The 17,001-nt window shown below is 41.6% G+C and overlaps 1 protein-coding gene across 3 annotated transcripts in view; it reads left to right on the forward strand.

Moving 5' to 3' along the window:
* Positions 1-2,608, forward strand: part of MAP3K20 (mitogen-activated protein kinase kinase kinase 20) — a 191,289-nt gene extending 188,681 nt beyond the window's left edge. For all 3 annotated transcript variants that reach the window (XM_003907619.5, XM_009182455.4, XM_009182456.4), the window contains one exon: positions 633-2,608. In XM_003907619.5, the coding sequence (XP_003907668.1) occupies positions 633-1,333 (701 nt within the window). In that variant the 3' untranslated portion in view covers positions 1,334-2,608. The remainder of the gene's footprint in view (positions 1-632) is intronic.
* The last annotated feature ends 14,393 nt before the right edge of the window (positions 2,609-17,001 follow it).

A 17,001-nucleotide genomic window follows, 5' to 3' on the forward strand; every position in this document is an offset into this window, starting at 1 on the left:
GCTTCATTTTTTTGTGCTGAAAATACTTCTTATTCCCGAGCCTCAGGATCTCTCCTCTGGACACATGAACGGTCTTTCTTTCAAACAATCTCTAGCTGTCTCAACTTTCGGAACCTCATTTATTTTATCTGCATTTAGGGTCCTTGAGGTTTTAAAAGTGCAGGTTGCAAAAAAAACCTTTTGTTACTAAACTTGCCCCTGCCACCTGGACATACTTTCTAGAAGTGAGAACACAACTATGTAGGAAGAAGATGGGATTTAGATGCAGAAGGACTTGGTATTATTGACTGAGTGATCTTGGGCAAGTTATTTGACCTCCCAAGCTTCCTCATTTATAGAATAAGACTATTAGTGTTTACCTAAGAAGATTATCGAGAGGATTAAATCAGATAGTGTAAGGAAAGCCCATGGAACAATGCCAAGCACATAGCATAGATTGACTAAGTGTAAATGTCCTTATTTTTTAAAGTATTTGTAATAAAGGAAATGTCCTTATACGTAGCCTAGAATTTCTATGAATGGTAAAGCTTAGAGCATCCCAAACAGCCTTGAATTATCCTAAGACAGGCGTATGAATTAGGCATGCAGCTTTACTGTGGCTTCAAAGATGCTCATTTCCATTTCTCCCGCAGGTGCTGATTGCCAGTGGTTAGATACTCTGAGGATGCGGCAGATTGCATCCAACACTTCTTTACAGCGTTCCCAGAGCAATCCTATTCTGGGGTCACCATTCTTCTCATACCTTGATGGCCAGGATTCCTATGCTGCTGCTGTGAGACGGACCCAGGTGCCCATTAAGTATCAACAGATTACACCTGTGAACCAGTCCAGAAGCTCCTCTCCTACTCAGTATGGACTGACCAAAAACTTCTCTTCCCTGCATCTCAGCTCTAGGGACAGTGGCTTTTCCAGTGGCAACACTGACACCTCTTCAGAGAGGGGTCGATACTCAGACAGAAGCAGGAACAAATATGGACGTGGTAGTATATCACTCAATTCTTCTCCTAGAGGAAGATACAGTGGAAAAAGTCAGCATTCCACTCCTTCAAGAGGAAGATATCCTGGAAAGTTCTACAGGGTTTCTCAGTCACCACTCAATCCTCACCAGTCGCCTGACTTCAAGAGAAGCCCTAGGGACCTCCACCAACCCAACACCATACCAGGGATGCCTTTGCACCCTGAGACTGACTCAAGAGCCAGTGAAGAGGAGAGCAAAGTCAGCGAAGGGGGCTGGACAAAAGTGGAATACCGGAAAAAGCCCCACAGGCCCTCCCCCGCCAAAACCAATAAAGAGAGAGCCAGAGGGGACCACCGTGGATGGAGAAACTTTTGATGAATTGAACTACATGAGTTTTTCTAAGCCGGTTAAAAAAAAAAAAAGAAAGAAAGAAATGTAATGGTTTTTGGTAATATGATCCCTTCATATTGAATTAACAAAAAGACAACACTTCCATTTTTGGGATTGGGAAATACCTTCTAATTGAGACTATAGCCAAACCAGGGTCAAAATTATGGATATTGGTTACCCAGTGATCATAACTAGGCTTGAAAATCACTACATGTATTTTCTCCCTTGAGTGAACATTCTTAGAGGAAAGGTTATGCCATCTTTTTACCCTAACTACTGATATTCTGGTTAGCAGGGCCAGGACGAGGGTAAGGCAAATAAGGTCAACAAAAAAAATCAAATTTTTAGGTAATGACAGAATGAGTGTTACTGATTTTTCCTTTTGACTGAGGATGCAATATGGCCTGGCAAGGCACTGTTACTGGTCTTGTCTTTAACATTTATATTTTGTTCATCATAATTTTTTTTCATTTGTTTTATTTTTTAAAATATTGCATTAAAATATCATTTAGCCTGATTATCGAGTTTTTTGGTTTGGGGTTTTTTGTTGTTTCTTTTTGGTTTTTTTCTTTCTCCCCCTTTTTTTTTTGATGTCCCCTTAAATTTTGTGCCCAAGACAGGTACCTCACTCATCTCACCCTTTGGCTCAGCCCTGCTGGTTAGTATTTAGTATTTATTTTAGTAAGATACTTGTGTTTTTATGATGGTCAGAGTTGAACTGATCTGGCTTGTCATTTTTCAGTAATAAAAAAAGTTACTGAATTTAATGTTGATTATGATGCATATCTCATTCATATACAATTTATCAGAAACCAAAGATTTAAATTGCCTGGATTTGTGGTTCTTTCTCTCCCTAAGTTCCCAGGGACTGCTTTCAAATATTATTTTCTAAATTTCAACAAAGAAGGAGCAAAGAGGATAAAACAACACTCCATAAAGGCCTCTTGGGATGTCAGAAATCTAAAATCTAAAAGAAAACAGACACAGAGCAAGATAATAACGTCACAAGCTAAAAGCCAGAAAAATTTAAAATTACCAACATCCTTGTTGGAGTCAGACAGTAAATATCAGCCTTGCAGCAAGACAGCTCTGAGCAGCTGCGGGCAAAGAGGTAAACCGGTGGGAGTGCCAGGAGACTGTCTGCAGCTTAGGGCAGAAATGGTGGGATCCAACTTGTGAAATGCTTCATGTTTTACAAACCAAAAAGTCAGGTAACAACAAACTTATTATATGTCAAATCAATAAATGTTACTTTCAATATTCTGAGATTCTGTGCAACATTCAGTAACCCTGTTTAGCGTTCACTAAACCCTACATAGGATTCTCAGTGCTCTGTAGAAATCCAAAGGACACTCTTCTAATTTTGTGGGTTTGAATTCTTTTTTAAAAGAAGCTGGTCATCTGAGTACATGCATATGTTCTCAGGGTAGCTGCCCTGCTGTGTGTGATACATTACTTGAGGCCTGGTGGGGAAAACTGTATTTCGGTAGCATTAAAGTCAAGGTGGGCGGGGCATGGTGGCTCACACCTGTAATCCCAACACTTTGGAAGACTAAGCCAGGAGGATTGCTTGAGCCCAGGAGTTCAAGGCCAGCCTGGGTCACCAGCCTATCTGGCTGAGATAGGGAGACACCATCTCTACAAAAAAATACAAAAATTAGTTGAGCATGGTGGCATATGCTTGTAGTCCCAGCCACTCAGGAGACTGAGGCAGGAAGATCACTTGAGCCTGGCAGGTCAAGGCTGTAGTAAGACGTGACTGCACTGCAACCTGGGCAACAGACCAAGACCCTGTCTCAATCAATCAATCAATACTAAAGTCAAAGTTATAGGAAGTGACCTTTATTTACAAGGGAAGTTGTCATCACCTAAACATAGATTCAACAACTTGATTTTCTAAAAGTTTTATTGTGTGCCAAATGCATTTACAAGCAAAGCAATGGGAATGGTGTAATCAGTTCGTGAGGGCCTCTTTTCCATCATGTGTAACCAACTTCTAAGGTTTTCAGCTCCACCATGATCCTTTCTCATGAAGCTATCAAGCATAGCCTGTTTTCAATTACTTTTCCATTTTGTCCTTCATTTAAATTTAAAGAAAAGTAGACTAATGCAAAACATGCTATCTTAGTATCATGCTGTTTCTAAATAAGCAATAAATATTTTCTGTGATTAGAATTTTTGGATAAATAGATGAACAGTCTTGACTGAGTCACTCTGAAAGGAGTGGAAAGTATGGCCTTAATTGTGAAACAAAATTTGCATTCTGGGGAATTATTGAAGAGTCTGGTTTAAAAGGCGCTATAAAAATCATTGCTAGTTTCATGCTACTTTCTTCCATCTTGCTTTCGGTTATGGGGTAGGGAATCCAAGCTGATAATAAAGTAACTCAATGATCTCGGCCCTATTTAGTGCAGTCAGTGACTGCAAAGACGTTATTCCACCAGCCCACAAAACTGACCACTTCGTAATATCTCACGGAAAAATACTTGTCAGCATCAATGCTCCCAGTCAAAATCAAAGTAAGAACATCTGCAGTCTGCTTCTTGACTGTAAAGAAATAATAAGTTGGATGTTCTCTTTTTTTTTTTCCTAATGATGTTTATTCACCAAAAGTCACTTGCCAGGTTGAAAGATGAACGTAAGTCAAGAGCAAAGCAGGGATTAACAGGACTTTTTTTTTCCCCATAAAAATAAATCAGTAGCCAATAATGAGAAACTGTATTAGTTGCAAGGGGTGAGGTTAAGACCAAAAAAAAAAAAAAGAAGAAGAAAGGAAAAAGGAAAGAAAGGGATATTAGAATTAGGAGAAAAAAAATACAGTAGAAACAAATCGAAGGAGTATATCTTGGACAGGGCACCTCTAAATGTGGAGATTTTCCCTAAATAGGCTTCAGAGCTAGTTTGGAAGCACCAAGTCTATATTGGTTGCTACCATAGAGGCGGTCTTTATTCCAGGCAAAGCCCAGAGAAAGCAGGATGGTTAGATCTTTGCACAGTCACCGCATTAGCAATACAATGGACCTAGGCTGAATTAATTCAATAATTCCAAAACTGTATAGGAGAACTGGGGATTTTTTTTTTTAATCAAGGACTACTTTAGAAAGAAATATAATTATCCATTGTTTTCAGCCAATTTATAATGAACATAGCTCATAAAAATAATAAAAATTAAAATGTAATATTTAAAGCTATTTACAGTAAAATTCAGAACAGTAAAATCTGACCTGGGAAAATGAGGTTCTTACCTAATTTATAGTAACTATAAAGGGAAACTCACAGTGGCAGAAGCTATAATTGGTAACATGCAGTATGAATAACAACAAAAAATTGATATGCAACATCTTCATTGTAAAATTTAAATCGAAAAGAATTGATCCCATGGGAAAAAAACAGTACAATAAAAAATATGGCCAGGTGTAGTGGCTCACACCTGTTATCCCAGCACATTGGGAGACTGAGACAGGAGGATCCCATAAGCCCAGGAGTTTAAAACATGGGCAACATAATGAGACCTGGTGTCTACGAAATGTACAAAAATTAGCTACATGTTTGTAGTCCCAGCTACTGGGGAGGCTGAGGTGGGAGGATCCCTTAAGCCCAGGAGGCTGAGGCTGCAGTGAGCCAAGATCATGGTACTGCACTCCAGCCTGGGTGACAGAGTGGGACCTTGTCTCAAAACAATAATAATATACAAATGGGAAACAGCATTATGTTGGACAGGAAACTAATCGGGAAATTAAATTGACATAATGACATTCAATCCATGAAATGCTTTCTTGACAAAAACATTTCTCAATATTTATATAATTCAGATCAAAATGTTTTATGTATAAGTAGAGTCAAAATGTCTCCAGGATCAAAACAGTAGGGTCAGAATCCCCAGTAGTTCAAAATGGCAGGGTCAAAACATCCTGGATACACCTCAAGGCATTCTTACTTAACTGCAACTTTTCCAATTCAGTTGTACCAAAATATTTTATATTTCATAAGCTTTTTAAGTACCTTCTCTACAATTTATCTTTACACTTCAACAAGTTCGTACAGATGTGGTATGTTTCTACAACTCTGGTTCTCAGAAACTACTCGGTTTTAAGATGTCATGATGTAGCTGTGCCACCTTGTTCAGGATGTAACCTCCCTGAAATTTTAAATTACAGAGACTGCACTTAGGAGGCGTATCAACTCTCTTGCCATCATTGGATCTGAGAAACTACAGTGAAGCTGGGGTGCCCTGGGGAAATCAGAGCGAAAGACCTGGACTCAGCTTCTTACTATCTGCTGTTACTGGAACTGGTTTATGAGATGCTAAAGTGGAAAAAGTGCCAAATGTATGGTCAAAACTGTCAAGGCTTTAGTGTACCAGCTGACCAAATATTACATGACCGAACCCACAGACTTACATGAAGAATGAAGACTTATAACCTCATAGTTCATTCCACACTAAAATGAGGATTAAGTTTCTATAATCTATGTCCCATTACTCAAGTCTACCAGAGAAACTCCTTGCCTACCACCCTGACGAAACTTACTCAGCTTTCGGGGTCCTGCTGAAGTCCTGCCTCCCTGGAGACCTCCCCCGACAGCTCCAGCCACTTCTCCATTCTGCTCCTCTCGGAGGCCCTTTATCACACACTCTCTGGCACTGTTACTTCACCCTGACAAACCCACTCCCTTGCAGGTGCTCTGTGAGTACAGTGCAGCGCTGCCCAAGACCTTGACAATAAGGGAAGTAAGACTAAGCTCTGAGAGTTCATTGACGAAATGGCTACAATACCTCCCAGGCATGAAAACATGCTGCAGGTACGAAGCAATCCAAAGAGAGCATGAGTCTTTTACAGGCTGTGGTGAGTTGGAACAGCCAAAGCTGGTCATCAGTGGAAGCCTAGAAGAAGGCGACCCATAAAGGAAAAGGTTAGCCATGCTGGGCAAGCGAGACCTTCAGGCAGGGTACGACCTGCCCAGTCTCAGGTGGTGGCCCTGTAAACTAGATAATATTATCCAGTATAATCCCTCCCAAAGTGATGTGAGAATCCATTCAGCCTGAGAAATATGTACCTGGTGTCGAGATGGTCCTATAACCCCGCTCCTGTGAACCTCTTTTGCATCACCCCAACAGTGAAGCAACCACAGATCACACTGCAGCCACACTGAATTAGCTGCCAAACCCTCCTTTGTCTTCAAAACTTTGTGCTCCTTCTCTCCCCCGACCCCCGAACCAGCTGCCCCTGTATTGTCTGCTTAAGTCACCTTTCAGCTCTCTACTGAGACATTACCACCTCCAGGAAACCTTTCCAGATCCCCATGTCTGAGTTAGGCCCACCCTTGTAGCTCACATAGAAACTTTCGGTTACTCAACCTTATTTATCCCCCTCTATTGTAATAAATCTCTCAAGATTTGCTCATCTGTATGCCTCACTGGACTATTGGCTTCATGAAAGCAGGATTGTGCCTATCTCGATCCCCTGTGTGTCTCCAATATATAGTTGATAATCTGTCTCCAATACATAGTTGATACTCAATCTATTTGCTGAATGGATTGATTACCTTATTAATCAGGCTAACACACATCAAATCATCTAAATTATTGTTCTAATTTCATGTTCATTAAGTGACCTTAACAGAAGTCTCCAATCCAGCTAGGAGTTAGGTCTAATGTTGGCATAATTACCATTCTAATTTTATACATCAGTCTCCTGTGAGCTTTGCTAATGTGAGTTGGCCTCTAAGTACAACTCTGAGACGCTGATTAAGTTTTGGGGTGTATTACTGAGAGCAGATTCTGGGTATGCCAAGGACACCAAGGGAAAGGCCAGTCTATTTTTCCTAAGAAGCCCCTTGTATCATAGTGAACTGTGCTCATTTTCCATTTTGAATTTTGACACCTAGCATAGCACTATAAATACAAGTTCTCATTAAACACCTATCACACGAATAAAAAAGAATAGAAATACTATGTATGTTCACACAGTCGTGTGTGACTCTACTTATAGATAAAATATTTTGATCCAAATTATATAAATATTGAGAGATGTTTTTGTCAAGAAAGCATTTCATGCAATGAATGTCATTATGTCAATTTAATTTCCCGATTACTGTGAAATTCGCACACAGATATGTGTGAAATTCACACATAGACATGTGAATGTCCTTTTGGACATTCATAGAATCTCACTATTTGGCTTTCCTTTTCAGAGGCCCAAAGTTCTGTCTCTTTAATGAATATAAATTGTTCCTGATCCGAGTGCCCTCTACGGTCCTGCTGTGTCTACTTCTAAAAGTACACAAAGCTTTACTGAAAGTCTGACCTGGCAGTTTTCCTTTCCTTTCTCTTACCCAAAGACACCAGCACCCTCATTAGTTGCCAGATGATGCCTCTTCTGACTGAGCCTAGGGGAGGCTTTGTGTTGGTGCGGGGACAATTCAAGATTTGTCAGCTGGTAGTGGCTGATTATCAAGATGTCCAAACTGGCTTCTTTGCTATGTGTAAGCAATTTAATTTTGTGCCTAATTTTAATCTGCAGTGTACTGTATGTCTGCATCTGCTGTGTTAAAGCATTCATTAGCATTTAAAGGGGGAGCTGATGGTATTGATCACTCTTATTAAAACTAAAAACAATCATGTGGCAGTAACTGATGAGCATCTCTTCAGCCACTGAAGTCCCAGCCAAAGTTTATGTACTCAAAACACTGGCAGAAACAGAAAAAGCGATGTTAAAGCAATAATACGAGTGGCATCTGTTATAGGTGTTTATAGTTGACTACCACCCACCCAACCCCTAGCTTCCCAGATTATAAGCTTCTTGAAGGTAGGAAACTTTATTACTGAATTTCTATCACCTGGCTCAGAGTAAGTCCTCAATAAATTTTCGAATGAATGACTAAATTGAAGAATGAAGGTGAGGCCGGGCGCAGTGGCTCACACTTGTAATCCCAGCACTTTGGGAGGCTGAGGCAGGTGGATCACCTGAGGTCAGGAGTTTGAGACCAGCCTGGCCAACATGGTAAAACCCCATCTCTACTAAAAATACAAAAATTAGTCATGGTGGCGGGCACCTGTTATCCCAGCTATTCAAGAGGCTGAGGCAGGAAAATCACTTGAACCCGGGAGGCAGAGGTTGCAGTGAGCCGAGATCGCATCATTGCTCTTCAGCCTGGGCAACAAGAGCAAAACTCCATCTCAAAAAAAATAAAATAATAAATAAAAAATAAAAAGAAGGAAGGTGAAATACCCAATGCACGTTATATAAACACTCAACAAGAGCAACTGTATTTTTCTTACAAACATCACAATAGCTGTGTAATACTATGTAACAAATCACCCCAGAACTTAGTGGTTTAAAATAAGAACAAGCATTTACTGTCTTACAGAGTTCCTGTAGGTCAGGAATTCGGGAGTGGCTTAGCTGGCTGGTTCTGGCTTGGGATTTTAATGAAGTGACTGTCAATCAAGACATTGACTGGAGCCTCATTCATCTGAAGGCTTGACTGGGGCTGGAGAATCTGCTTCTAAAATGGTCCTCTCAGAGGGTGCTGGTGTTTCTAGGAGGCCTCAGCTCCTCACTATGTGGACCTTTCTGTATCTTTAAGGATCCTCATGACATGATGGCTGGATTCCCACAGAAAGAGTGATCAGGAAGATAAGGTAAAAGCCACAATATTTATCATTACCTAGCCCCAGAAGTCACACCCAGCCATTTCCATAAGATCCTAGTGTATAGACAGGTATACACAGGTCAACCTACTCAATGTGGGAGGACTGCACAAGGGTACAAACATCAGGAAGTGAGAATTATTGAGGGTGGGGGCTGTCATCTCACAGGCTTGCAACCACAGGCACCACTTAAATATCTGGCCTCCCCATTGTAATTTGGTGTCTTCTTTTCTAAGCTTTGCTGTTTCTGCTTGTTTCACATTTTCCCAATCTAAAATCTGGACGTGAGCATAGTTCAACTGAGTGTTAGAGCAGGAAGGCTTCTTGAAGACCATTTACAGAAGTTCAGGGTGCTCATTTTGCAGATAAAGAAACCAAAGCCTGTGGGGTTCTGAAGCACCTGCCCCATCACTCAGTCAGCTATGGGCCAAGGCAGAGCTCAAGGCCACCCAGCTCTGGCTCTTCTCTTCTCTGTTCTCATTGAAGCTTATGCTTTGTGAAGTGTTTGATCTCCAGTAAAAATAGTGTTCATGAGGTCTATCAGCTGTAAGTTAACGCTTTTGTTATGGTACAGTTGAATGTTCTTGAGTTTCCATAAACAGTGGAAGAGTCTTCATGAATTAGTAGATGAGTAAATGCTTCTAAAAGCAAGACATTAAGGCAATTACATTTCTTCTTTCCTTCACCAGGCCTGTGTTGGTTTCCTCTAGATTTCATGGTGCTATAGAGAGGTTGCATGCTTTATGGAATAAACATTTCTAACAAAGTTGTCTTTAAAATAAGTTTTAATGTTCAATTCAGTCAAGCAAATATTAGCTGACACCCACTGGGTGTTAGGTATCGGCCCTGCATTCTCTCTAGTTTCCATTGCTAATTCAGAAACAAGCCTCAGAGGTAAAGAGAATTATTTCCCTATCGACCAAATTGGAAACTTGGAAAGAAAGAGATTGAAACATAAAATGGCAAAAGAAAAATCATTTATTTTGTGGGACAGGAGTCATTCGTTCCCCACTCCTTTGCTGTTCTTTGGTTCTTTCTGCATTCCTCTCCATTTTCCACTCCCCCTTCCCCTTTGCACTTCATCCTTGCCTGAGGGACCTGAGGCTCTGAACTTGAAGATCTCGGGACTTAGCCTACTCTATTATTCTTTGTCTTTGTCTTAAAAATGTCTAACAATCACTAGCTCCTGCATTTAATATAACATACTCAATGATTATCTTTCCTTAAATTTGAGCCATTATGCAAATCACTTATCTTATTTTATCAAAGGCTCAAAATAAGTTTACCAAAAATAAGAGCTCTATTAATCCAATGCTAGCTGGTTGTTACAAACTGGATGTTTGTCCTCCGGCAAATTCATATGTTAAAACCCTAATCTCCAATGTGACAACATTTGAAGATGGGGCCTGTATTAGTCCATTCTCACACTGCTATAAAGCACTACCTGAGACTGGGTAATTATAAAGCAAAAGAGGTTTAATTGGCTCAGAGTTCTGCAGGCTTAACAGGAAGCATGGCTAAGAGGTCTCAGGAAACTTACAATCATGGCGGAAGGCAATGGGGAAGCAGGCACCTTCTTCACAAAGCAGCAGGAGGGAATGTAAGCAAGAACGAGGAAGTGCCACACTTTAAAACCATCAGCTCTCGTGAGAACTCACTCACTATCATGAGAACAGCATGGGAGAACCGTCCCCATGGTCCAATCACCTCCCACCCAGTCCCTCCCCTGACATGTAAGGATAACAAATCCAGATGAGATTTGGGTGGGGACACAGAGCCAAATCATATCAGGAGCTTTTGGAGTAATTAGCTTATGAGGGTGGAGCCCTCATGATGGAATTAGTACCCCATAAGGAGAGTCATGAGAGATGAGAGAGCTTGGTTCCTCTCCCCTCCCCTCCTCTCCCCTCCCCTCCCCTCCCCTCCTCGCCTCTCCTCTTCTACATGAGGATACAGCAAGAAGATGGCAGCCTGCCGCCCGGAAGAGGGCCCTAATCAGAACCCAACCATGTCTGATCTGACTTCCCAGCCTCCAGAACTGTGAGAAACAAATTTGTTTTAAGACAAGTCACCCAGTATATGGTAATTTGTTAAAACAGCTCAAACTGACTAAGACATTAGGCAATTTTCAGAAGTCCCATTGTTCTTTACTAATATAGATGAAGTTCCAAGGAAACTCAAAAGGAAATCAACAACATCTGCTTGGTTATGTTGGTTTTTTGAGACAGGGTCTCTGTTACCCAGGCTGAGTGCAGTGGCACAATCAGAATTGACTACAGCCTTGACTGCCCAGATTCAAGCAATCCCCCCTCCTCAGCCTCCTGTGGAGCTGAGACTACAGGTACACACCACTACACCTGGATATTTTATTTTATTTTATTTTATTTTATTTTATTTTTTTGAGGCGGAGTCTCACTCTGCCGCCCAGGCTGGAGTGCAGTGGCCAGATCTCGGCTCACTGCAAGCTCCGCCTCCCGGGTTTACGCCATTCTCCTGCCTCAGCCTCCCGAGTAGCGGGGACTACAGGCGCCCGCCACCTCGCCCGGCTAGTTTTTTGTATTTTTTAGTAGAGACGGGGTTTCACCGTGTCAGCCAGGATGGTCTCGATCTCCTGACCTCGTGATCCGCCCGTCTCGGCCTCCCAAAGTGCTGGGATTACAGGCTTGAGCCACCGCGCCCGGCTTCTCCTGCCTGTTTTACTGAAGTTTTTCTATAAGAAAGAGTCTCATTCTATCTAGTTCAAACACAACAGAATTTTCTGTAGCGTAATATAAAACACATCATGGAAGTAATTATTATGATTAGAGTTAACAGGTATTGAGTGAGTATTCATTATGTATGTGCCAAGCCTGGTTCTAAACCCTTTCCTTATTTAATCTTCACACCAACCCTATGAGGTAGAGTCTATTATCATCTCCATGTTACAGTTGAGGAAACTGAGACATAGAGAAGTTAGCTATTTGCCCAAGGCAGTCCAAGAAATGGAACTGTAATAGGGGAGAACCCCATAAAGACTGGAGCTGGAGATGGTTCAGAATGTGAGGGGGCTCTAGGGGCAGATCCTTGCGCTTGTGCTCTGCCATTAATGTGACTCCGCTACCCCCACAGAGCTGCTGCTTTCCAGCCACCACCGTCTGATCTTCACTGCTCTCCCTCCTTCAGCTTGCAGCCACAGGCTTCCCATCCTAGCTGCTACTTCCTGAACTTTTAGCTGCAGCTCCCACCTTTAACCAGTAAAACCTTCAAGCCTTCCATATTTCTTGTTTCAAAGTGCCAAGAGAGTCTATTTGGCCCAGCTCATATTTTTTAAACAGACTGCAGAGGTTGCGGGTTGCTCAGCAGACCCTATGTTGGGTAGGTGTCCATTCCTGGTCTTGTCAGCTGTGGCCCATAAAGAGACGAGTACGAGAATAGCAAATGATATAAAGCATGGCTATTTAGGCGGCAAGGGCCTGCAGGTGCAATAATTCTCTTAGAACAGAGTAAAGGCATAACCTTTCCAGCACATTGTTATTCTCTAGTGATTAGTCTACACTGTTTGCTACAAGGACATATTTCAACAAATTTGCTGAATTTAATAAGTCTATTTTTATGTGGCACTTATAAGAACTATACCAGGAAAATTATGCAGATAAAAATCTCCGCTTTTTAAGAAAGATTGGATCGGATAATTTTATATACCAAAGTGTAATCAATTTAAACCAGTATTAAACTGAGTACCTACTATGTGTAAGTTATCATCAAGGACAGACTTTTTCCTTTTTTTTTTTCCACACAGGATCTCACTCTGTCACCCAGGCTGGAGTGCAGTGGCGCCATAATGGCTCACTGCAGCCTCCACCTCCCAGACTCAAGTGATCCTCCCACCTCAGTCTCCCCAGTAGCTAGGACTCTGAGCACTTACCACCAAACCTGGCTAATTTTTGTGTTTTTTGTAGAGATGGGGTTTCACCATTGTCCAGGCTGGTCTTGAACTCCTGGGCTGAAGTAATCCACATGCTTTGGCCTCCCAAAGTGCTGGGATTACAGGCATGAGCCACCGTGCCTGGCCAACAGACTTTTTTTTTTTTTTTTTTTAATTTAAGATGGAGTTTTGTTCTGTCATCCAGGCTGGAGTGCTGCAGCACAATCTTGACTCACTGCAACCTCCAACTCCTGGGTTTCAGCAATTATCCTGCTTCAGCCTCCTGAGTAGCTGGGATTACAGATGTGTGTTACCATGCCTGGCTAAGACTTTTTAAGAGTAAGAATTAGGCCAAGGACGGTAGCTCATGTCTGTAATCCCAGCACTTTGGCAGGCCAAGGTGGGTGGATTGCTTGAGGCAAGAATTCGAGACGGGCCTGGCCAACATGGCAAAACTACAACTCTACTAAAAATACAAAATTAGTCATGCATGGTGGCACATGCCTGAAACACCAGCTTCTTGGGAGGCTGACGTATGAGAATTGCTTGAACCCAGGAGGCAGAGATTGCAGTGAGTCAAGATCACGCCTCTGCACTGCAGCCTGGATAACAAAGCAAGACTCTGTTTCAAAGGAAAAAAAAAAAAGAGAGGGTAAGAAATAGAGTTTGTAGAATTTTAAGGATCACTTGGTTCAGTGTTCTTCAGACGTGTTTTAAAGGTCACACATTCTTTAAGAAATGTTTTAAGTTTTGTGTTCATATTTCCAGAACAATCTAAAAAATTAGTATGAATGTATTCTGGAGCATCCGTGTGGCCACCTCAAAACTATACACTGCCATGCAAGTTAAGTGTTTGAGTCTGGGTTTTTCTTAATGACAAATAGTACCAATATTAATCTTGGTGGGCTAAAAATACAAGGGGAAATTTTAAATACACATGAAATGCATTTATGCCAAAGTTCACTGCATGTAGTAGTTTGGTTTCCTGGTAATTGGAACAGAGAAAAATGATGACAGAACTGTGTAGGTGAAGGCACTGTATTCATGATGGGAACAACACTTTTGCTCTAAAAATCATCATACTTCATATCCAATTAATGCTATTCAGTTTGATTTTGTTTATATTCAGTTTGGAAATTTGTGAGAGATGTATAGCTGAATGACAACTCTCAGGTAAGGGGTTTCTGCTTTTTGGAGTGGCGGTTTTCTTTTAAGTAACATCACAACCAAAGTCATTGAGTAATACTAGGAGAATCTCATAATTCTTTTCCCTTAAAAGGATGCCATACATTACTCAAGTTTGAGAAATGCTGATTTAGGTCAACCCTACTGATTTTTAGACAGTACCCACAGGGCCTAAAATAAGCTACAATTAAATCATAGTTACAATTATTACTGCTACTGAAAATGGGAGAGAAGAAAAAAACAGGAAAAAGACATCAGAAAGTGACCAGTAAGATGATCAAGATAGGCACGGTAAACAACCCTGTGAACTAATACTTAAGACAGGGACGGGACGGGCGCGGTGGCTCAAGCCTGTAATCCCAGCACTTTGGGAGGCCGAGGCGGGCGGATCACGAGGTCAGGAGATCGAGACCATCCTGGCTAACACAGTGAAACCCCGTCTCTACTAAAAAATACAAAAAACTTGCCGGGCGAGGTGGCACATGCTACTCGGGAGGCTGAGGCAGGAGAATGGTGTAAACCCGGGAGGCAGAGCTTGCAGTGAGCTGAGATCTGGCCATTGCACTCCAGCCTGGGCAGCAGAGCGAGACTCCATCTCAAAAAAAAAAAAAAAAAAAAAAAGACAGGGACTGTAACTAATTCACCCCAAGTGCCCAGAATGTTAGATCCTCTATTAAGTGGTAGTAAACTCAAGTGTCCAAGACCACACAAGAGGGAGACAGAGCCAGGACTGGAGTTTTAGACCTGTATTCTCTCCTCAACTCCACTCCCAGAGCCTTTAAACACCTACCTGCCCGGGTTACCTAACTGTCATCACTTTCTGACATCTTTTTCCTGCCTTTTTTCTTTCCTCAGTTCTCAGTAATAGTAATACATTTAACTATACTTTATAGCTATCTCTGTGCCAAGTGCTTTAAAAACATGATCTTGTGCGATGTTTAATTAGACTCCCCAAATCCTTGATTGTCTTTATCTTTGTTTTATTTGCCATTTTGTTTTTCCCATGTCTTCGTCTTGAAGTTTCTTGAGCTAGGCAGCTTTTCAAGCTGAATGGCTGCCCGTGATCCTGAAGGGTGTGCACTTTCGACCTGAATTAGGCCATTGTGCCTATTATTGGGATCACGAATTAATGATACTTGTCAGTCATTATCTTGAGAGCTTTTTGTTGTCCTTAAAGACAGTTCATTTTGCTTGCTATTGTGACTGTGGCAATTTGGTTCTCAGTAAAAGACAGTTTACGTAAATGCGAGTGGAAACCTTTGTGTTTTATAGTGTTCTGCCATGAGTTATGTTTTCCTCAGCCAAGTTCCCTGAAAGAAAACACACTTCCTGTTCTCCCCTCAATCCATTATTTCTACCGTGACAGGTTTCTCAAGCAAACAGGAAAACCATCAAATGTAACAAACCTTTTCTTTACTTAGCGCTTCACAGCCGGGCACAGAGGCTGGCCCCCATAACAGGCAACATTACACCTTAGTTAAACACCGTTCTCTCTGTTCTACAGAGGTGAAAAGATTTCCCTGGTGGTATCAGAAAAATCTAGAGTGCTGTCCAAATTTTAATGCAGAAGAACCAAAGTTTAGTCTTTTATCCAGATCATTGTGGTCCCATTTACATCATCCTTGCAAGACTGATTCCATTTATAGCTACAGAAAGATAACAATGAGCATCCTATTCAACCTGTGGGGCCGTAATCAGACTGTGCTAGGTCCTGCTGCCACAAAAAGATAGCACTTTTTGTGGAAATTAGCATGAACTCCATTAGTTTGTGTTTTATAAAGACAGGAACATTTCCCCTTTTGATTTTATACATATCTTAAAAGAGAATTTCTCAAAAGATAGCTATTTCCCCCAGCCCTGCTACCAATCACTCTGTTATAGTGGGATGGATATCTCAAGTTTTATTAACAAGTTATTTTATTGAATAAAGCTTAGTTAAAATATAAACTTGTTCTGAGCTCCCTAAAGTTGATGTCATATCAAGGTTGGAAAGAGTGACTGACTAAACACTGATTCTAGTTTTTTGTTTTGTTTTGTTTTGAGACTGAGTCTCGCTCTGTCACCCAGGCTAGAGTACAGTGATGTGATCTCAGCTCACTGCAGCCTCCACCTTCCTGGTTCAAGCGATTCTCATCTCTCAGCCTTCCGAGTAGCTGGGACTACAGGCACATGCCACCATGCCTGGCTAATTTTTGTATTTTTAGTAGAATCGGGGTTTTGCCATGTTGGCCAGGCTGGTCTGGAACTCCTGACCTCAAATGATCCGCCCACCTTGGCCTGCCAAAGTGCTGGGATTACAGGTGTGAACCACTGTGCCCAACCTGATTCTAGTTTAAAAACAAATGATTAAGAACAAAAACAACGAAGAAAAGCAATCATGACTGACACACACTCTCTTCTTAAAATTGCCATTCCTGAGTTTGCTGCAGCATGTGGAAACAAAAACATTACCATTAATAGACAAGGGAAGGAAAATAATCCCAATCCTTTCTGCACTTCCAGAGTTTGACGTTTAACAGAGTCAGAGCTGGGTTGAAGGGAAGGAGAAGCCAACATTAGCTCAGCTGGTTGTCAGACCCACCACTGAAGGTACTGGCTCCTTTACCATAGTGAACAGTTTCTCTGACAAAATGGGGGTCTTTGGCAGGGGCGGGGCATTATTTTTTATTTTTATTGATTTATTTATTTTTGAGACAGGGTTTCACTCTGTCACCCAGGCTGGAGTGTAGTGGTGCCTTCACAGCTCACTGCAGCCTTAACCTCCTGGGCTCAAGCCTCAACCTCCTGGGCTCAAGCAATCCTCTTACCTCAGCCTCCCAAGTAGCTGGGGCTACAGATGGGCACCACTACGCTCAGCTAATTTTTATATTTTTTATAGAGACACGGTTTCACCATGTTGCCCAGGCTTGTCGC

The sequence above is a fragment of the Papio anubis genome, chromosome 10, assembly GCF_008728515.1.
Source record: "Papio anubis isolate 15944 chromosome 10, Panubis1.0, whole genome shotgun sequence".
In the NCBI taxonomy this organism is placed as follows: Eukaryota; Metazoa; Chordata; class Mammalia; order Primates; family Cercopithecidae; genus Papio; species Papio anubis.